This window comes from Sorghum bicolor, chromosome 4 (genome assembly GCF_000003195.3).
Source record: "Sorghum bicolor cultivar BTx623 chromosome 4, Sorghum_bicolor_NCBIv3, whole genome shotgun sequence".
Taxonomy (NCBI): Eukaryota; Viridiplantae; Streptophyta; class Magnoliopsida; order Poales; family Poaceae; genus Sorghum; species Sorghum bicolor.
In genome coordinates this window covers 6,674,240-6,695,400 of record NC_012873.2, presented here as the reverse complement: position 1 = coordinate 6,695,400, position 21,161 = coordinate 6,674,240, and the positions used below count along the sequence as shown (strand labels likewise).

Below are 21,161 nucleotides of genomic sequence, written 5' to 3'. Positions count from 1 at the left end.
TTTTACCTCTATTTTTAAAACCCGATTTAGTGAGTAGGCAAGCACATTGGTTAGTGAATAACAACAGTACAAATAGCAAGCAGCACAGGAATCCTTTCAAACGCAAGCTGCTATTAGGAGACCTCTCGATCTACACTCTCACCCCACCCTCATCACAACATTTGGCAAATCTGAATCAGCACAAACACGACACACATAGTGCAGAGGCAGTTCGGCTTGGGAGTCTTACCAGCACCCATGAATTCTATGACCTAGGAAGAAGGGAGTGGAGGGGAAAAATTATCTCACCTTACTGCATCAGCTTTAGGAGCATCAGCAGTGCTCGTGGCCTCTTCCACACCTACCACAGCCAGCAGCGAGGGACCAAAGTGCCGAGCGTCTGAGGCCACGCCCACAACCCTCTGAATCTCAGATCCGCCGTCAGCAAGGAAATGAAGCAGTAATGCTCGCCTCTAAATCTCCAGGGGGTGGCGTGCCGCACGGACATGTCCTTCAGGGGCGTGGCTTCCTCCAAGGGACCGCAGGGTGGCTGACCGGAAGCTTTAGGGTTGGGGCGAGACGAGCGGGGACGGGCGAGCGGGAAGTAGAGGGCGACAGCGAGGAGGAGATCGACTGTGAGCGTGCAGTTTGGGGGCGGGGTGGGCTGAGATCTGGGAGCACGACCTGAAGGTGGCAGATTTGGTGCTGGCTGAGAGAGCGATTTGGGAGATGGAAGAGCGGCGGCACGCGGGCAAGGTTGGCACTTCTGGATTTGGGATTTGGGCTAAGGTTTCTCTACTCATGGGCCAGGCCAATATTTGCGCGGGAGATAAATTAAGCCGGCGTGTGAGCAGAATATGCATGTGAGGGTGGGGCCATTTATTTTTGGCGACAGACAGAATTACAGTATACCAGATTTTAGCGTCAGATGGTTCAACGATAAATGTGAGTACCTATGACGATGGACCGTGAATCGGTAAATGCAGATTTAGCGTCGGATAGTCTGTGAGTTACCTTTAGGGACAGATCATCTATCGCCAAATATAATTTTAGCGTCAGATGTCTGACGGGTGTTATGGTGTAGTGTAAACAAGGCCCAAGAAAAAAAGGACTAGCACTATACAACTAACTTTGAAAAATTGCTGAGGAAGAGAGAGGCTTGAAGCCATATTCGGCCAACAGAGGTCCTGAAAGCTAATGTCGGCACTATCCTAGCTTCGTTGTTCGACCATGCTGATGTCGGCTCGCGGGACCTAAAGATGAAAGGCAAAATTGCTCACAGCACAAATCGAAATCCACAACCTCGAATCGAGATCCCCAAACCAAAATTGAAATCCTAGGCCTGGGTGTCTCTTTTGATTTACAATTAAACTGTATAATTAGTTTTTGTTTTTATCTATATTTAATGCTCCATATATGTGCCGTGCCAATGCCATGTGGAGGCACAAGTGAACCAAGGTCTCGTTTAGTTCAAAATTTTTTTTAGATTTGACTATTGTAGCATTTTGTTTTATTTATCAACTAATGTTCAATTATAGACTAATTAGATTTTTAAAAAATTCATCTTACGATTTACAGATAAATTATACATTTATATTTAATATTTATATATCTACTAGGTAGCATGCCCGTGCGTTGCTACGGGATAATTAAATTTTGTACGAAAAACACATAGATCGCATGATAAGATAATAATATTATGAAACTAAATATCAATGTTAAAGTAACATTTAATCAAAAAGCAAAATTCATGAAATTAACACATTCATGGATAGTGCAGCGTCATAGGCTCATAAACTCTACTGTATATACATTTTTCTGATGCGACTAAGATAATCTTTTATATCAGCGAGAAGAAATCTCCAAGATATTTAATTTCGTAGTACATGATAGTATGGAAATGCTATGACTATGTTAATTTTATAAACTTTGTTTTTTATACTAAATGTCACTTTAACATCGGCAAAATTTTACAATATTATTATCTTATCATGTGATTCATGTGTTTTTATTATAAAGTTAATACTCGTGCGTTGCAAAGGGAAAAAATAAAGTCAAGACTATTGAAGGTTGACAAAAAAAATGACATTTTTGAATTTGAGATAGCAATACTGTTGGACCATATTTTCTCCCCTAAAAAAGAATTCAAACCAGACATCACGACTCTTAAGTTGCTCAAAGCCTACTCAATAACACATATGCCTTCTATCCTGATCTGCTCAAGTGAAGCCTATTGGAAAAAATATACAAATATGAAAAACTCCAAAACTCAACAACCATAAGTCTGAATTCCTATAGTGTTGTTCATGGCAGTGGCTAGGGAGTGGCGGAAGCAATTCCACAACGAGCATGGGTGTGAGATTACCGGTATCTTGACCTCGCGGTGCTTGTCCGACGACCAGCAGTATTGTGCAGCCTCGGCCTATGTCGCAATGTTCTATGGTTCATCAAATCCGCCTGAAGCCAAGCAAATCTGGAAAAGATGTCCTCCCATGAGTCAAAAAATTCTTTTGGCTGGTGATGCATGGACGTTGTTGTACTACTGCTAGGAGACATTGTCATGGGTTGCAGAGCACTAAAGACTGCATCATCTATGACCAGGCGCCGGAAGCTATGGATCACCTTCTGCTGTGTAGTGTTTACAGTAGAGAAATTTGGGCAACAATCATAAGGAAGTAAACATTGTATCTTCCCCTTCCCTGGTAAGCAGAAAAACAAACATGAAACAAAAATTTTACAGATACATACTAAAAGGCAGACAAATTCATATCAACTGTAGACAAAGCAAGTATACTGACCATCATTTATATAATGTGTACTGTGGTGGTTGTGCAGCCATGAGCCCATGATAGCAACAGATAGGGGGTAATTTAAGCTAAATATATGTTGTAGTGTGCATGTCAGCTGAACCTTGAATGTTACGACAACTTAACTGAGAATTGTCAGCACGCTTAAGCTAAACTGTGGAATGACAAAGAATCCAATCTAAAATGTACCCCTAGCGCTCACCAATAAATAATCCACCAAGAAGCAAATTTACTATCTAGAATGACAACGTTCAAAAATTAAAAACATGCCCTAAAACTGCAGTACTAAAATAAAGAAAAATTAAACAAATTGCAGAAATACACATATTATTAGAATTGAAGAGAAAAATAGTATTGCTGCCACATAGTCCTTGTTCATTACAACCAATGGCTGACCCCTAATGCCCGGATAAATCTGGCTTTCCCATAAAGAAGCAGACGAGTTGCTCTCTCTTGAGAGAAAGGAGATCCTCAGGAATTGCTTGTGCAGCTGCCCAAACGGCCATAAGGCAAATTAAACAATTGGTATCTAGTATCTTCTAACTATGCAAGTAGCAGAAGAATTTGCTTTCTTCCCAAAATCAACACAGGGAAAATGGCATGCCAAACAGAGTTGTACATGAAATCGACACAAGTCTACGTGTTCATGAAATATTGAATGTGACTAAACTTATGTTTCCCTGTACAAATACACCAGTCTTGGAAATGAGAATAGGAGATAGCTTTTTAAAACTATCATAATTCATAAGTCCCAATTGACAAGAATTAACTGGATGATTGATACTTGCTTTAACTGAGATGCTGCATTGCAGAAATGAAGCTGCCCAATAAAACTAAGAGCATGGAGCTAGCTAAACAGTCATAAGTAATAACTATATTTCACGGGGGCCGGAAGAGACACATTCTTGTCTCACCTATTAAAGCCAAAATGCAGCAGCTGCATACAGCTGCATGAGAGAATCTGCAAGCACCAGTTGCATGTCTTCTGATATCTCAACTTGCACTCCAATAAAAATATATTCCTGATTTTTCATGTCCTAGACTAAAATTATGGTAACAAAAATTACCAAGTTCTAAATTCTTGTGTAATCTAAATGCTACTGCATTTGCCCATCTAATACTGAAATCTATTAGATGGGCAAGTAAGAACTTTGACTCTACTTGTATATGTCTGAATGAAGTTTAGAAATGGCAAGTAAGAGTGTTTCTATTAGACATACAAACCCAAATTACTTGTTTACACATCTAGCAGAGGGCAAAAGTCACATTACATGGCCTGTTTAACTCATATTGTTTCTTTTCTAAGAAAACACCCATTACAATAATCAAGAATGTCGCTTGCTATCATGTAAAATATGTTGATACTATCATTTTACTATCTATTAAGTGCATCAATACAACTCAGAGAATGGCAAAACACTAAAAGCAATTTCACTTATTAAGCATTGCCTTCTTGTTTGTGTTTGCAGCCATAGGGGTAGAATTACAGAAGAAAATCCAAAGCCAAGGGGTCGTTTCAGAAGCCGCAGTCCAAGACCAAGGTAAGAAATAGCCTGCATATTTGAATCTTGACAATGACATAGTTGGTACTCCCTCTGTTCCCTTTGTGTATGATGTTTCAAAATTGCATGCACTGAAGGAAAAGCTAGTTATGACCTCATGCCCTTATTGACTTTGTGAATCTTGCTGCGTACTAAATTTGTTTGTCTCCCAAACTGCTCATGTTTAGGCTTATTAACCAATAAACAAAGAAAAGTGTTGCTTGCACTAAATGGAATAGGCACACTTCACTACTTTAGTAGAGATGTACTCCTAGTTGTCTCGTTTAACTGCTACAATGCCAAATAAAGAGGATTAAAGGAATACTATTCCACTATAAAATATGAAATGAAAATGAATGTATGCTGCACATATTACCTTTGTGATAGGCTATAGCATACAAGGGCCCCTGCAAAATGGTGTTGTGTTTCATGGTTATTGCTCAAGTGCCCAAATGGTACCACGAAGGCACCAAATTAGACCTATACAATATAACTTAAGAAATTTTCAGCTGGGATGATAGCTCTGTTACTCATAGTACTAAAATTGGTATAGTATTTCAAATGAATTATCTTTATTTTTAATATGAGTGCTAGCCATTTGTGAAGGTATCGAGAGGATTATCAGGACAGAGACTATAGAAGGCGAAACCAGAGCAGAAGTAGGGAGCGATATGAACAAGACAGGTACAGAGATGGTGATCATCGCCGCCATCGGACTCGCAGTATTAGTCCTGATTACCGTACACCATCCTGTTGCCGTTTGGTTGAAGTCATGCATCTGTAACCAAAACAAACAGCAGTTTACACTAAGCAGCAGCATTATAAAAAAATGGTAACTGAACTTCACAACTGTTTTTATAAAAAAAAAAAGAACCAAGAGAAGTATGAACAATAACAACTGAGAGACATGGACAGAGCATCTTATACCGATCCCAACTTGCTGGATGCTGAAATGCGGGAGAAATTGGAGATCCCCCGTCGGCTGCATCCCACCAAACAGGAGAAGCACTGGTGAAGCTTCTGCCATAGATCGGGGACGAATCAGCTGTTGCCGTGCCAAATCCAACCATGGTGGAAGCCGCCGCCGCCGCCGCACCAAATCCGGTCTGGGAGGAAGCCGCCGTCGCCGCCACACCAAATCTGGCCTAGGAGGAAGCCGCTGCCGCCGCCGCTGCGCGAAATCCGGCCTGGGAGCCCGCGCTTGCGCGTGCGGAGGCCGAGGCGGAGGCGAGACGACGTTCCGGTGCGTTGCTACGGGTTACGGAGCTGGACGGCGTGCGTCGGGGAGCTGCGCGGCGGCGGTTGGACTGGCGTGCGTCCGGCGGATGATATCGTGGTGGAGCTGGACGTGCGGAGGCCTGCGTTGCGGAGGCAGAGCTGCGCGGCGGCGGTTGGCGTGGTGGAGCTGGACGTGCGCCCGCGCGAGATCCCGCGCTTGCGCGTGCGGAGGCCTGCGTTGCGGAGGCAGAGCTGCGCGGCGGCGGTTGGCGTGGTGGAGCTGGACGTGCGGACCGGGAGAGGAAGGGCGTTGCGGGAAGGGATACGGGGAGGCAGTCCGATGAAACGCGGAGACGATAACATGTGGCTCTTTTTAGTTGTAGAGAAATATTCGATATAATAGTTGAAAAATTTTCGAAGTGGGAAAACAAGGCCCAAAGACCATCCGTTCGGCTGCCCTGCCAATCTGCCAGCAACCAGCAGTAGCGTATGGTTGCAGTTGCCGCCGTCCTCGTCAAAAAAGACGGTGGCGCTCAGATCTTGTTAAAAATTTTCAAGATTTCTCATCACATGAATCTTATAGCACGTTCTCCTACATGAAGCATTAAATATAAATAAAAAAGATAACTAATTGCGCAGCTGTAATTTATGAGACGAATCTTTTGAGCCTAGTTAGTCTTTGTTTAGTTCCGAAAACTTTTTGGTTTTCACACTTTTATTTTTATTTAGCAATTATTATCCAATCATCGACTAACTAAACTCAAAATATTCATCTTGCGATTTACAGGTAAACTGTGTAATTAATTTTTATTTTCGTCTATATTTAGTGCTTTATATATGTGGCGCAAGATTTGATATGACGAAAAATTTTGAAAAGTTTTTAATTTTTGTGTGAACTAAACAATAACTTAGTCTATGATTGAATAATAATTATCAAATAAAAACAAAATATTAAAATCTGAAAATTTTCGCGAACTCAACAAGTCCTAGTGACCTGATCTGGAGCCGCGCGCACGGCAACGTCGTGGGCGCCCGCCGGCCAACCCATCCGTGCGAGCAGCCCACCAAGACTTGTTGCTCCGTCCGCTCGCCTGCCCGCGCGGTGGAGGCGTGGCTCGGGAGTCTGGACCGGCCGGGCGCGCGGAACACGTCAAAACGAGGACGCTGGACGCCCCGCCACGCCAAGTTTTACGTGGTCCGGCACTAGCTTGACCCTGACGGAGAGTCCAGCAGCCTCAGCTCAATTCTGTGTGCTGGACTTGACTGTTGCCTGTGTTGGTGGTAAAGACTTGCGCGCGGAATTGACAACGCGCACTTATGTAGCAGTAATGTAATTGTCATGATAGTAAAATTAAACAAAGGTAGTTAAAGCTTAATCCATCTTTATCATCCACCTACTAAACGGGATCTGACACCCCATTATATGATCGGGCGGGCCCACTGCACACAGAATATACAACATTATAGTATAACTCATTTATATATTAGTATAGTACGTTACTAATATAAAAATGCATATACTTATAGTTATACCACGTCATAACAAATCTTTATTAAAAAAAAAGGAATGAAATCATAGCCATTGCCGCAGTGCGCGAGGGAGCACCTGGTTTTTATCCGACACGGGCAGGCCGGCACGCGTGGAAGCTTCCGCCTGCGTCCTACCGTCGCCGCCGACGGCCGCGCGCATTAATCAGCGCGGCAGGCAATCAATTCGCCTTTATAAGCCGCGCGCACCTCTCGCCTCCATCCGCCTCGCGTTTGCCTTGTGCGCACCACCGCACCCCCACCGCACCCAGCAGGCAGCAGCAGCAGCAGCAATTCTCCCCGGAGAGGCGCGACGCGAGCGAGCGAGCGGTATGGCCGGCGGCGAAGGCATGGTGTTCGAGCCCCACGCGGGCGCGGTGGCGGGCGGCGACGTCGTGTTCTGCGCGGCCATCGTGTGCCTGTCGCTCCTGTCCATGGTCATCTTCGCGGCGACCGCCGGCTCCTCCTCCTCCTCAGGCGCCGCCGAGGACGATCAAGGGATGAAGCCGTGGCGGCGCGGGCGGCGCGCCAACGGGCCGGTGTTCGTGGGCGGCAGGGGCTGCGGCTGCGGCGGCTGCAGCGCGGGCGCCGGCGTCTGCGGCACCTACCTCTCCTGATCGCCCCACGGCCCCCGGCCCCGGGGCAGAGCACCCGCCGCGTCGACGCCACCGCCGATCGACCCGGCGGTCGGCGGCGTGCACGCGCTGTACATACTCACTCGCATACGCGGCACCGGCACGGGCACGGCAGAGCATGTCGTAATAAGAAGCTCAAACCTTTGCTTCACTTCACTGAGTAGTTGTTCATGGGCATGGCTTTTGCTGCGCTTAATTTCCCTTTAATTTTCTTTTCATTTCAGTGTTACTCCTACTACATCATGCTGTAATTATTATACTAATTGTTATCTTATCATTATATAAAGAAGAGACGGGTCGCTTTTAATTTTCTTGAAGAATTGTTCTTATCTTCTTCTATTCTAATCTATCTCCATGTGCTCACTGCTCTGCCGATAATTCGTGATTTGGATTCGGTTTGAGTTGGACGGAACAAATAAACTCGATTAGATGGATCATGGATGCAAACAAACAAGATGTTGAAGATTAGTTGCATGCAAGCATGGAGCACAATGACAAGGACATCCAAGCTAATCGTACTACCACTACAAGGCAGACCAAATGCTAATTATTGAGGCTCACAAGTCATAATTATTCCTTCAAGAATCGCGATCAAGTCACCAACTACTCGGTAATAAGTGGGCAGCGGGACTTATTGAGAGTAGACCTCCGGTTTATTTTATACCAACTACTCAGTCATGAGTAGAACACTTTCTGTAGTCAATCCTTGTATGTGGTGACGCTAACCAACGATGCTCTTGGAATAATTTATGTGCTGTGACAATTGACAATAACGGAGTGTATGGTAAGGAAGTAGTGGTTATGGTAGGATTGATGAGGACTGATTCATTGATCATAATCTCTCTTCAATATAGCTTATCTTAATCTACGATTTGGATCTTTTATTTTGGGGAACTAGAATATACTTTATAGACTAAGGGCCTGTTTAGATGCAGCCAAACAGCCAAAACTTTTGGATAAATGAGTATTTTTTGAAAGAATGGATCTAAACAGGGGCTTGTAAAAACTTGGCTGTAAAGATTTGGAATTTGGGACCTTGGAGCCCCAAAACTGTGTAAACTTGCTTAGGGACCCGTGTCATGTGTCTTGTTGACCAAAAAATTTGAGAAGCATCTAAACACCTATTTGAATGTAAAGTTTACGGCCAAAAGTTTTAGGATGTAAAGATTTGAGATCTAAGGGCACTCACAATGCAAGACTCTATCCCAGAGTCCAAGACACTTAATTACATATTACTTATAGTATTTTGCTGATGTGGCAGCATATTTATTGAAGAAAGAGGTAGAAAAAATAAGACTTCAAGTCTTATTTAGACTCTAAGTCCACATTGTTCGAGGTAATAAATAACTTTAGACTCTACTCCCTCCGTCCACGAAAGAGTCAATTTTTAGAGTTGTCTTAAGTCAAACTTTTTAAACTTTGACCAAATTTCTAGAAAAAATGCTAAGATTTATGGTATCAAATTAGTATCATTAGATTCATCATAGAATATATTTTCATATAATGTGCATTTTATATTATAGATGTTGTTATTCTTTTCTATAAAGTTAGTCAAACTTTAAAAAGTTTGACTGGCACGGATCCTAGGAATTGATTCTTTCGTGGACGGAGGAAGTATGATAGAGTCTGCATTGTGAGTGCCCTAAACAGGCCCTAAGTTATTTGGCTTGGAATGTGACATCTCACTTCCCAAAGTTTAGATTTATAAACATGTCTTAAATTTATGGGGAGTGAAAGATAGACATTGATTCTGTAACCCTGCAACTTATACAGTTATACCACGCTATTTAGCTCATTTCCCTGCAACAGAAATTGATTCTGTAGATTCTCATACTATATTTCGTATACTCGTATACTACAGTATTCATTAAGTTACGAGTATATTTGGCATGTAATGATAGTAACTTAATTGATTTGTATTTAAATTGTGATTATTAGGAATGAATTTCAATCCCAAGGGTCAACAGTGGCATCTAAAGTAGTCACATACTCACATGTCTTTTATATAATATAAACTGCAAACAGGCTCATAATAGCACTTGAGATCATCTACAATTCACGTTATGATGTCATATTACGCTCCCAAAGGAACCCTTGTTTTAATTGAGCAACCACTTTCAAAGTCTCGCTAAGTGAACCTATCATCAATTAGAACTGTGGGATGTCAACCCTAATCAGAACTTGATCTCACAATATCTCAAATGTTGAGTACAATATTACTCATGCTAAACAAACTATAATAAATTTGCTTGACTTTGATCCATTTTTAATGGGCAAATGTCATTTTGTCTCCCTAAAGTATCGTTATAGTCTAAATTTTCTTCTCGAACTCTAAAATCAGAAAACTGCCTCCCTTGAGTTTCAAAACCATTTAAACTACCTCCTTACACTGCTATAAGTGGTTTTCAAGGTGGTCTTGACACTTTTAACAAAAAAATATGGTAAACACTTAAATAAAGGGTTTTAGACCTTAAATTCATCTCTAAGATTGTAAAAAGTTTTAGAAATATAAATGGAGATATATTGAGACATGAAAAACCCAAATAAACTACTTAAAACCATGAAAAGTGTCTCTAAGTTGGTGAAAAATTCTAGATTATGACATGAGAAACTCAAATAAAATATATAGAAACCATGACAATATGTCTACAAGATTTGATAAATTAGATTCAGCTCTAGAAAAATGGGTAAAGTATCAAAAAAAATCTAGGAAAGCCCCCCAAAACATTCTATCAATGTCTAAGTGCATTAATCTAGGAAATTCGCAAAACATTCTAATCAATATCTAAAAGCATTTTAAAAACATTTCACAACAAAAATATGAGATGCTAAAAGTATGGATGCAATATACATTAATGTTGAATGCATTCATGCTAGTTTCATCTTGGGTCTCATCGTGGAAAGTTTTTAAAGCACGCTTCGTTTGCTATATTGTTTTTTAGAATTTTCTAAATATTTTTCCTAATCTCCTAGAGCTAATCTAATTTATGGAAGCATTTAAATATATTTTTATGAATTTAAGTAGTTTCTTTGGGTTTCTTGTGCCCCAATCTATCTATAGGATTTTTTTTGAAATTTTATAAAACCTTATTAGTTTTTTTAAAAAGTAATTAAAAATAACAAAACCTTCTTGAAACCCATTTAACTGGTGTAAAGAGGTAAATTAAACGATTTCATTAGTAATTATTTGATTAAAGTTTGAGAAGAAAAAGATAAACTATGATGATAATTTATTTAGAGTTTTTTAGCAGATATAGTTTATTTAGAGGTAAAAGAGACTGTTTAACTAACACTGAAAGTGGCGTCAAAAAAAAACTAACACTGAAAGTGGGCCCTGGAGTCCAGCCTGGCCCAGGCCAGGCTTCGCTTTCCAGCTCAGCAGCGTGCAGCGTAGATCCCTTCAAACCCGCGCCCGAGGAACTAGCCGTTGCCACCCCCCACTTCCCCCACTACCTCCCAACTCCTGGTAGTGGTCTGCTCCTCCTACTACTACCCCCTCCCGGCTCCCGACTCCTGTCCTCTACGGCTCTACCCCTCTCCAATCCCCAAATCGCCCAACCAGCTGCCTGAATTCGCCGATCCCCAATCGCGAAACCCACCCCCAAGTCCCAACAATCCTCTACCAGAACCCCGCTCCCCTGCATCGCCGCAGGTGAGCAGACCGCCGGCGAAGATGATGTTCACAGAGGGCCTCGACGAGTCGGCGATCAGCTGGATCAAGCAGGGCACGGACTCCCCAGCCCCCGCCCGCGCCCCAGCACACGCACCGCCTCGGTCGCCGCTGGCGGAGCGCCCGCCGCTGGGGCAGGTGGGGGCGCCGCCGAGGAGCCCCGCGGTGCACGCCAGGCCGTGCGGGGCCGGCGCAGGCGTCGGTTTCTTCTCCCCCAAGGGCCTCCCGCCCGTACGGGTGAACGGGACGCGCCACTCGGGCCTGCTCGGCCGCCACTCCGTGCTCCTCTCGGCCGCCGACTCCGACGAGTGGGAGGACGAGAGCGTCGCGTCGTGGGGGATGCCCGAGGACTGCTACGGCGGCGGAAACTTCTCAGAGACCGCCGATGAGGCGTGCTCCAGCGACTCCAGCCTCATGCGGAGGGCCATGGACCGATGCGGCGGTGGGTGGGACGAAGAGGTCACGTCGCAGCTGAGCAGGAAGGGCGGCGGCGGCGGTGGCGGGATCGTGCGGGGGCAGTCCAAGGAGTTCCTGCGGGTGGAGGTGCGAGCGGCGGGCGCGTTCGCTGCCGGGAAGTGCTCCGGTTCCGGGGCAGAACATCCAGTGGACTCCATGTCGCAGGTACGCTTCTCTTCTGTAGCCAGACGCCAGTGATAATATTGTCCTGTTTCCGCTACGAACATTACGATTATTCAGTTCTGTTAATCCACTTTTGTTTAGATAAAATGTCCCCCTCGCCTTATTTATAGGAACTATAAAACAAACAGTTCTCACGCTCTTACATATAAGCATATTCGAGGGCGCCCGCCAAAACCAAAATTGCCCAAAATCAACCTCAAAGTCACAGGTACTTAGTACTTACTACTAGGGATAGTGTCCTGAACTCAAGTCTCGCCACAAGATCAGCATCCTAGTTGCTTCCAAGGATATTACTCTCTTCAGCCTCCTAATTGCTTTGGGCAACACCACATTAACATCTGTCAGACTCAGACACCTGGGCCTTGTTTAGATGCGAAAAGATTTTGGATTTCGCTACTGTAGCACTTTCGTTTGTTTGTGACAAATATTATCCAATTATGGACTAACTAGGATCAAAAGATTCATCTCGCGATTTATAGTTAAACTGTGTAATTAGTTTTTATTTTCATCTATATATCTAATGCTTCATGCATGTGTCGAAAGATTCGATGTGATAGGGAATCTTGAAAACTTTTTGGTTTTTGGGGTGAACTAAACAAGGCCCTGTTCCTGAAAACACATAGAATTCCTAGTTTCCTATAGTCCATAGAACATTAGAAATCAGGAGTCAGAGTTTCATAAACGTGCGAGTTCTCCTTTTATGTACAGGGACACTACTTTGAGGGTCAGGTATTGGGGACTCCTAGTGCCCCTCCAATTGCAGGGGGCGAAGAGGAGGTTATGTTTGATGCAGTTGGTGAGAACATCAGACTTTGCTATAGTAATTCATTTGATTTAACTTGTCCTGGAAGTGTTGATTTCATTGGCATTCATATGGTACTGGAAACAGAAACGGCTGAAATGGATGGAGGACTTGAGGGGACTGGGGTATCATCAGTAGCAGATATACTGGCCCAAGATGCTCATGAGCTTCCTACGAGGTAAATCGAAATTGTAGACTGCTGACAGTTATAGTTTTTATTACAGCTTGGGGCAAATCTGGCTAACATTTGTTCTTTGCCTGTTGAAATTATGCAAATCAGCTCAATTGTTCATGAAGATGGCATTCAGAATAACTTATTAGCTCAGATACCGAGCTTCACCATTAAGTGAGTTTTGATTTATCTTTGACCTTACACATTTGAATATGTTATTGTCTGCTTCCAATTCTTACTGCTTGCTTGCTCTTGTCAGTGTCCAAAATGCATGGCAATCTTTTGTTGCATATGATGCATGCTTCAGGCTATGTCTGAATGCATGGGCAAGAAACTGCATGGAAGCTCCAGACTTCCTTCGGGATGAGTGCATGGTGCTGCGAAGTGCCTTTGGGTATGCAACAGCTTATGCATGAGTACCTGTTCTGAGTGATCTAGTACTACATTTTTGCCTTTAAGCACACAGCTTATGTGCTCTTTTTTTATGAACAGAATACAGAATTTCTTGCTTCATCCAAAACACAATAGTCAAGTTGACGGTAAACAAGTCTATGATAAGGATGCAAGTTGTACTATAAAGGGAAGGAAACTTGTTAAACAGATTGAGATTGAAGGTACGTATAAGCAATAATTTTAGTCATCAGCAAGAAACATTACTCACCTTGAAACATTACATTGGAAAATTCTTCAGAAAAGGCTAGCATATTACAATAAGGAATGTCAGAACTGTAAACTTGTAGCCTACTCACGCATTGTTTCAAAAACAAAGCAAGCTTACACTAACATATTTTTATTAACAGTAAAAAAGATACGTGTTGTACCTCAAAGACCAAAGCTTCGGGCAACATCATCCTTTAGAAATCTCTACATGCAAGCTGGCAGTGAGTATGTCAGACAGATTTCTAAGATTCTGAAGAGCCAGGTTACGATGTTGACATCCACATCATCTACATCTTTGCCGGAAGGTTAATATGAAAGTTTTAGTTTTCTTATAGCAAGCCCTAGTCACTGTTTATTTATACCAACAGTAACACAGTGCCATACTTTCAGAAATGTTCACATGCACTCTAGAATTGCAAAGTTCATGCAAAGGTCATCAGAGAGATTCAATTTCTCCACAATATTTGAAGCCAGGAACTGGTGAATCTCAACTCTTGTAAGTTCTATCCTTAGCTGTTGTTCTGTGATATTCTTGCATATTCATTCTATCACTGGAGCTATGAAACTTATACAGATAATGTTCTTGAACCATCTATTATCACTTATGTTTCAGTTATCTAGAGAGCCAGGGGGATGTTATTCTTGTTGAAGTACAAGACAACAATAGGGTTGTCATAGGCCGTGCAAAAATTCAAGTTTCTTCATTGACTGATACTCAAGTATGTGTACACAAATTCATGAGTTTAGTGCAAATGTTTCATGATAATTCTGCAATCACTGAAAGAGTTTGTATTTGCACAAATTTGAAAAGCAGCAGGATGAAATCATCAGGTGGTGGCCTCTATATCTTGATGATCAAGATTGTGTGGGAAAAATTCAGCTTTGTATGAATTTATCCATGTCTTCCAACAATTATGGGTCCGAAAAGGTTAGTTATTCTCATCTTTTCTTTCTCCAAAACCATCAAACACTGTCTTAACTTTTGTGTCATCTATATTCTTATAAGAACGCAATTTGCAATATTGTTACAACAGATGCTGCAAGGTGGTCCTGCAGTAGATACTATCATATATGACATGGTTCTGGAAGCGGCAATGAGGGCTCAAAATTTCAACAGCAGAATGCTTCATATCAGTGGTCCATGGATTTGGCTGTTAGATGAGTTTTCTGATTACTATGGAATATCTGATGCATATAGAAAATTGAGGTGAACAATTGTTTTGCTTGTGCATAGTCAATGATGATTGGTGAATATAATTGTACATGATAGCATCGCATCATCTATTCGTTTTTACAGGTACTTATCTTACATCATGAACGTGGCAATACCAACCAAGGATTGTTTGGAACTTATATACGAACTTCTTGTTCCAGTCACAAAAGCACGGGAAGATAGAACTTTAACAAGACAAGAGGTATCATCAAAGCTCCGTGTATATACTGTGTGTTAGCTTGAATGTATAGGTCAAGAACTCAGAGATAACATTGCAAATATTAAAAATGCTCAGTAAAATATTTACCAAATTATGTCCATGTTCATTTTATTGGTAAAAAATACACTGGGCAAAATGAGAACCTTTACAATTCCAGGTTTCACTAGTACACATCAGTTATGGTGTTTTGTTCTTTTTTACAGAGAAGTATTTTGATAGACTGCGAAGATCGGATTAAGAGTCTCCTTGCAGCTCTGTTTGAAAATTACAAGTCACTGGATGAACATTCTCCAACTGGCTTGTCAGATTTATTTGGCCCCATAACAGATTCTGCTGCACCAGCTTTGGCACCTGCTGTTCAGATATTCAGTGTATTGCACGACATTCTCTCCAAAGAAGCACAAGACATACTTAGGAACTACTTGCAGGTCAGACATCACAGACACTTGTTTTGAGCATTTTTCATTTCAATGCCATCTTCCACAATGATCAGTAACATGTGATAGATCATGATGAAATGAAACTACATTATGTGAGTGTTTAAGCATAATGCATGGTGCAGAATTGGAACAAACAATCTAAAACAACTTCCATCTATGATCAGTAACATGTGAGATCAATATCAGTAACATGTGATAGACATTATGAAAAACATAATGCAGTAATTTCCCATAATGAGGAGAGGGGGGGGGGGGTTGCAATGTAGCATAGCATTTATGATTTTACACATGGTCGTTTGAAATGATCCTATCCATCCTTGTCAGAATAGATATATTTAGTCCAATTAGCAGGCTACACTGATGTATTATTTACCTGTTATGGTACAAAATTACAGTCAACAGAAAAAATCTATAGCATAATTGCATTCAAATTAGCAAAAGTGATGAATAGTCCTTGTTTCCCGTTGATTCTTTTTCAAAGCCAATAACATAAAGTTACTCTTTTACAGACTGCTGCTGCAAAAAGGTGCAGGAGGCATATGATCGAGACAGATGAATTCTTATCAAGCAATAACGACAGCCTTCTTACAGACTCTATGACTATATCTGCTGCATATCTTAAAATGAAGATACTGTGCATTAACATAAGTCACGAAATTCAAGCAGACATTAAGATTCACAATCAGAATATACTTCCAAGGTAGCTTAGCTTCCATGTTCCAAGTAATAGGATTTTCTTCTGTTTATCCACAGGTTGAACTTCTCTCACAAATTTGTGTTTTCTTTTAGTTCCATAGATCTGCCAAACATAGCAGCATCCCTATATAGTACCGAACTCTGCAAGCGGCTGAAAGGTTTTCTTTCTTCAAGTCCCCCATCAAGACCAGTACAACATGTTGCTGAACTGATAATCGCAACTTATGAGTTTGAGAGAGATCTTGAATCTTGGCAAGTGAGGTAAGATATCCCTTTTTTGGAACATGAGTTATGCAATACCAGCCATGTTTAGCTGATACATTTTTGTTCTGTTCACACAATTGTTGTAGACCTGTTCATGGCGGCGTAATTTCGAGACAGCTATTTCATGACTACATCATGGTGTGGATTGAAGACACTCGATTGCAGTTACTTGATAACTGCAAAGCTGAGAAGGTAACTATAAACACATACTTCCTCCCTTCCAAAATTTAGGTTGTTTTAGTTTTGTCAAATCAAACTTCTCTAAATTTGATCTAGTTTATAGAAATTCACCAACATCTACAACATCAAATTAGTTTCGTTAAATCTACCATAGATGTTAACATATTTTGCTGTAAACTTGGTCAAAAGCTAGAGAAGTTTGACTTGTGAAACGGAGGTAGTACAAGGCAACAAATATAGATTATATGGTTGACCTTTAGCAGTTGAACTTAATTGATTTCACTCACCTCTCTTTGCAGATATCATGTCCTGCAGTGTCAACAATCTCACCATTTGTTGAGCAAATGTATGAGCAAATAAAAGAGAGCATAAATGAGTATGGAGTGGTTATCAATAGATGGCCCCAATATCTGATGAGTTTAGAGAGTGTATGTACACACCTGCGTTCTTTGAACCAGACCTCATATTTCTACTCCAGTGGAGTTAATTTATATTTATTTTCTTATCAGGCTGTTGCTGATGTTGAGAGAGAAATTATGAAGGCACTGGAGAAGCAATATATGGAGATTCTGATGCCTCTAAGAGATGGCATACCGGAAAAAATTGAGAAGCAAGTCCAGAGATTAACAAGAAGACAATCTATAGCTCCCTATGTTGTGCCAAATCAGGTAGATATGCGGGCAAGATACTATGGAACTTGTGTGGTGGTTAGTTCATGACTGATCAGTTTGCTGTTCTTAATACAGTTAGGAGCATTCATGAACACAGTAAAAAGGATGCTAGATGTGTTACACTGCCGAGTTGAAGACATTCTCAAGTCATGGGGAGCATACCTTACTATATCAAATGGGAACACTGTTTTTGGAGAGCAAATGAACTCCATCACAGTCATGCTGAAGAAGAAGTACAAGAAATACCTGCAAGCGATAGTGGACAAGCTTGTCAGCAATGTAAGAATGATTTTGGCACCCTTTATAACAAGTTCCACTCTTGGTCCAGATTCCACGGCTAACTAAGGCAATTTGCATGTAGCCAGAGGTCACAGTTTTTCTTTGATACCTTTTCAGGCACAAGCTAACCGGAATACGAGGCTCAAGCGAATTCTTGAAGAAACAAGAGAGGCTGATGGTGAAAGTGACATACGAGATAGGATGCAGGCTGTCCGCCTCCAGCTCTCGGATTCCATTCACAATCTGCATGAGGTCTTCTCCAGCAGAATATTTGTTGCTATTTGCCGAGGTTTCTGGGATCGGTTAGGCCAGGTAAAAAAACGTGGCAACAACAAATGTACTCTGAATATTTCCTTTTGCTGTGATTCCTTATATGTCAAACTCATTTTTGAGCAGATCGTGTTGAGATTTCTCGAGAGCAGAAAGGAGAACAGGATTTGGTACCGTGGATCTGATTATGCTCTAGGGGTAAGACTCGACTTATGTTAGGACTAGCAGCAATGCCAATAAATGAAAATTTGTTGAGTTGGGGCTCTATATAGCATGAAAAATGGAATTGAGCTAACCCTGATAATTCTACATGCAGATCCTTGACGATGTCTTTGCATCAGAGATGCAAAAGCTGCTGGGCAACGCCCTGCAGGACAAGGACCTGGATCCACCGCAGTCAGTGATCGACGCCCGCTCCATCCTCTGCTAGGGCGTGGCCGGCGTTGGTTCTAGTTTTTGGTTTTATATATATTCTTTGGTGTGCAGAATATGTACAGGTGGACACGACCGATTATTCCTGTTCATAGTGTTTTTGTTGAATTGTTCCAAAAGCGGTTAAAAAAAGGCTGTAGCTGGTAAACAGTTAAACAGGTTTTGCTTTTCAAGTGAACACAATCTGCACTTGATTGTGTAGTGTGTTACTATGGGACTGAAAGTCTTATCTTGAACTGTATAAGCATTCTTATCTTGAACTATACAAGAATATACTACTAGTAAGCATGTAATCATTGCTTATATTGCATTCTTATTACAGAGTTCTATATACTTCTATATAGAAGCATAATTACTGACAGTCCCTGTTGGCCTGCTTCATGTGTTTTCAACTTTTGGTACCAGTACCACGATCCATGGCAATGAGCACTGGACCTGCAGGAGCCACGGTTGACTTGATCGATGAGGCGAGCCCGAATCGGCCTCCGCCTCCGCCTCCGCCCCCACCCCAATCTCTCTTTCTTCTGCTGCTCCTTCGAGTCCTAAACTAATGCGGGTAGATGAGAAAAAGGGATTCGATAGGGGGCCGGAAAATATCCGCCTTTATATATATAAATAACAACAGTCAACAACCCAAAACCCCTGAGGGGACGTCCCCGGCGACGACGACGGTCCGGACTTAGTCGAATTGATTCGATGCAGGGCGGCGACGGCGGCGGCGAAATCGATCGCCGGCGACCGGACTCCACCATGGATGACGAGGAGATGGAGACAGACGTTCCTCCATCCGTCCGCAAGAGGAAGATGGAGGATCAGCCGATGGAGGATGAACCGGAAGAGGAAGAGGAGGAGGAGGAGGAAGAAGAGGTAATCCGGGCGTGCGTGATTGAGGGCAGCAAGCATGCTGACGGATCCATCTACAGGCGGGACACGCACTTCTGCCACAGAGACTACTGGCTCAAGGACACCCGCGAGAGTAAGCGTCTCTCTGTTTACTACTATTTTTTTTTTGCTAGTTGTTTCAAACAATTCATACTCCATCCATTTATTCTAATTCTTAACGTTTTAGTTTTTCAAGATTTTTTTTCCTACTATGCACTTATAGATGGAAAAAAGTAACAATTTGGAAAAGAGAGAGTAGTAATTTGAAAGCACATCTAGCAATCCAATTTAACGCATCGATGCTTGATCTAATCGATTTTAATTTTTTTTTCTTCTCACTCTGCGTCTACATATACATACTAATTTTCTTAGTTAGCTCAACAAACTAATGATTCTAGTCAACATTTAGCAACCCAATTTATGCTACCTTATTGCATGATGATGCAATGGAATATTAATATCCTTGTCACCCTGTTTTATATCTTTTGAGTTGTCTAGTTGTTTGCGTTTACTTGAGTAGTTTCCATTGCACAGCTGTAAGGTCAATTTTCCCTTAATTAAAAACTAAGGTAATCTTTTTCTATTGAAAAAAACAGCAAAGTTCTTATAGTTCGCTCAGCCAATTATTCATTTTAAAGAACAGTTAGCGATCCCATTTACCACCTGTATGCTACTCCCTCTGTTCCGAATTATAAGTCGCTTTGACTTTTTTAGTATACCAATTTTGCAAAATCTATGCACCAAAAAAGTGACTTATAAATTGAAACGAAAAGGAGTACCTTATAGTATTCTTTTCATCCTGCTACAAACATGCATACTAATTGCCACTCTGTTGGATCCATGCATGAACCAATCACAGCTCCCATGAAGCCCAGAATCTTTGTGGATCCAGTCACCAAGAAAATCATAACGGAGAGCATATCACTCCACGGATGCGCCCTGATGCAGATCTTCTCGCTGAAGCTAACAAACCACTCCGCCATTGCCCCTAACGCCGCCGGTCCGATCATGCTGTACGGCTTCGTGGCTGCCCGGGACCTCCTGCTGCCTCTGCGCAACTACGTCTTCAACCGCACCCGCGACGATCCTCTCGTGCTCCACCGCGACCCAGACGACCCGTCCTCGCCGCTGCCGATAAAGATGGCCAGCCCTAAGAGGGCCATCTGTCTGCAAGTTCGTGCCATGATCGAGTATGACTTGCGGATCAAGCGCGCGGCGACGGAGGAGGACGACGACGAGGACAAGGACCTGCATCTCATCGACGGCGCCGCCACCTTCAGCGAGCGGACCCCGTTCCACGGGACCTACACGAGCCGGATCTGCGGCGACCATGGCGCGGCGGTGGACGTCACCCTGGCGCTCCTCCGCCACGCGGTGGAAGCCAGGATACAGGTCAGCGTAACCAAAGTGCCGGCGGCTGGCCTGAGCTTCTCGCTGTCCTGCTATAGCAGCAGGATCGCGCACGAGATCGAGCTCTTCGACGGCGTCGTTGATCGGCCAGGGAACATCAAGCAGGGATCAGGCGACGTCGTCAGGAGCAGCTTCGTGGTTGCTGTGGTGCACAAGTCTCCTCTGATCCTGTGCTTTTCGTGGTTGCTGTGGTGCACAAGTCTCCTCTGATCCTGTGCTTCAAGGTTGCGAAAGCCGGCGGCGGTGGTGATGACGCGCAGAACGGCGGCGGCGGCGCTGCGATTCAGAGTCAGACTCACATGCGTGGCTACCCAGCTCGAGGGCGTGGGAGCAGCTGGGACTGCATCCCACTTGATTTCGGCCTCGGCTCTATACAGTTGCAAATTTCTTGGTCGAATTTGGATTAGGCCTTTCTTAAGGACTAGGTAGTGTGCCCGTGCGTTGCTACGGGACAAGTAAACTTTTATACTAAGAACATACGAATCGCATGATCTAACAATACCATAAAATTTTAAATACCGACATTAAAATAACATTTGATCTAAAAAAGTAAA

General features: G+C 42.6%; 3 protein-coding genes and 1 long non-coding RNA gene across 6 annotated transcripts; 3 read left to right on the top strand and 1 right to left on the bottom strand.

Moving 5' to 3' along the window:
• LOC110434893 lies at positions 2,050-5,900 on the bottom strand. 3 transcript variants are annotated; one of them, XR_002452423.1, is made up of 3 exons: positions 5,255-5,899; positions 2,778-5,105; positions 2,050-2,678 (listed from the first exon to the last, which is right to left on the bottom strand). It is a non-coding gene; the product is annotated as an uncharacterized LOC110434893 (long non-coding RNA). The 3 variants fall into 3 exon arrangements; XR_002452422.1 differs by having other exon boundaries at positions 2,050-4,615; positions 4,704-5,105; XR_002452421.1 differs by having other exon boundaries at positions 2,050-5,105; positions 5,255-5,900.
• On the top strand, positions 7,190-8,024 carry LOC8082903. The gene has a single exon (XM_002453439.2). It carries the CDS (start codon positions 7,405-7,407, stop codon positions 7,687-7,689), a length of 285 nt encoding a protein of 94 aa, XP_002453484.2. The 5' UTR covers positions 7,190-7,404; the 3' UTR covers positions 7,690-8,024.
• LOC8082902 lies at positions 11,166-18,608 on the top strand. Its single transcript, XM_021459184.1, has 22 exons — positions 11,166-11,998; positions 12,725-12,812; positions 12,906-12,996; positions 13,099-13,164; positions 13,250-13,384; positions 13,483-13,604; positions 13,791-13,955; positions 14,041-14,146; positions 14,264-14,369; positions 14,465-14,578; positions 14,685-14,857; positions 14,948-15,065; positions 15,287-15,511; positions 16,033-16,223; positions 16,313-16,480; positions 16,570-16,675; positions 16,963-17,091; positions 17,173-17,331; positions 17,410-17,613; positions 17,731-17,925; positions 18,010-18,081; positions 18,200-18,608. Exons 1-22 carry the CDS (start codon positions 11,381-11,383, stop codon positions 18,311-18,313), a joined length of 3,465 nt encoding a protein of 1,154 aa, XP_021314859.1. The 5' UTR covers positions 11,166-11,380; the 3' UTR covers positions 18,314-18,608.
• On the top strand, positions 18,609-20,981 carry LOC8071641. The gene is made up of 2 exons (XM_002453437.2): positions 18,609-19,291; positions 20,057-20,981. Exons 1-2 carry the CDS (start codon positions 19,012-19,014, stop codon positions 20,815-20,817), a joined length of 1,041 nt encoding a protein of 346 aa, XP_002453482.1. The 5' UTR covers positions 18,609-19,011; the 3' UTR covers positions 20,818-20,981.

Excerpts from the sequence above, each read along its gene's own strand:
- LOC8082903 (XM_002453439.2), top strand. The coding sequence starts at position 7,405 with ATGGCCGGCGGCGAAGGCATGGTGTTCGAGCCCCACGCGGGCGCGGTG.
- LOC8082902 (XM_021459184.1), top strand. The coding sequence starts at position 11,381 with ATGATGTTCACAGAGGGCCTCGACGAGTCGGCGATCAGCTGGATCAAG. Across the intron at positions 13,605-13,790 it reads TAAACAGATTGAGATTGAAG|TAAAAAAGATACGTGTTGTA; the intron begins GTACGTATAAGC and ends TTTTATTAACAG. Across the intron at positions 15,066-15,286 it reads GAACTTTAACAAGACAAGAG|AGAAGTATTTTGATAGACTG; the intron begins GTATCATCAAAG and ends TCTTTTTTACAG.
- LOC8071641 (XM_002453437.2), top strand. The coding sequence starts at position 19,012 with ATGCAGGGCGGCGACGGCGGCGGCGAAATCGATCGCCGGCGACCGGAC. Across the intron at positions 19,292-20,056 it reads GCTCAAGGACACCCGCGAGA|CTCCCATGAAGCCCAGAATC; the intron begins GTAAGCGTCTCT and ends AACCAATCACAG.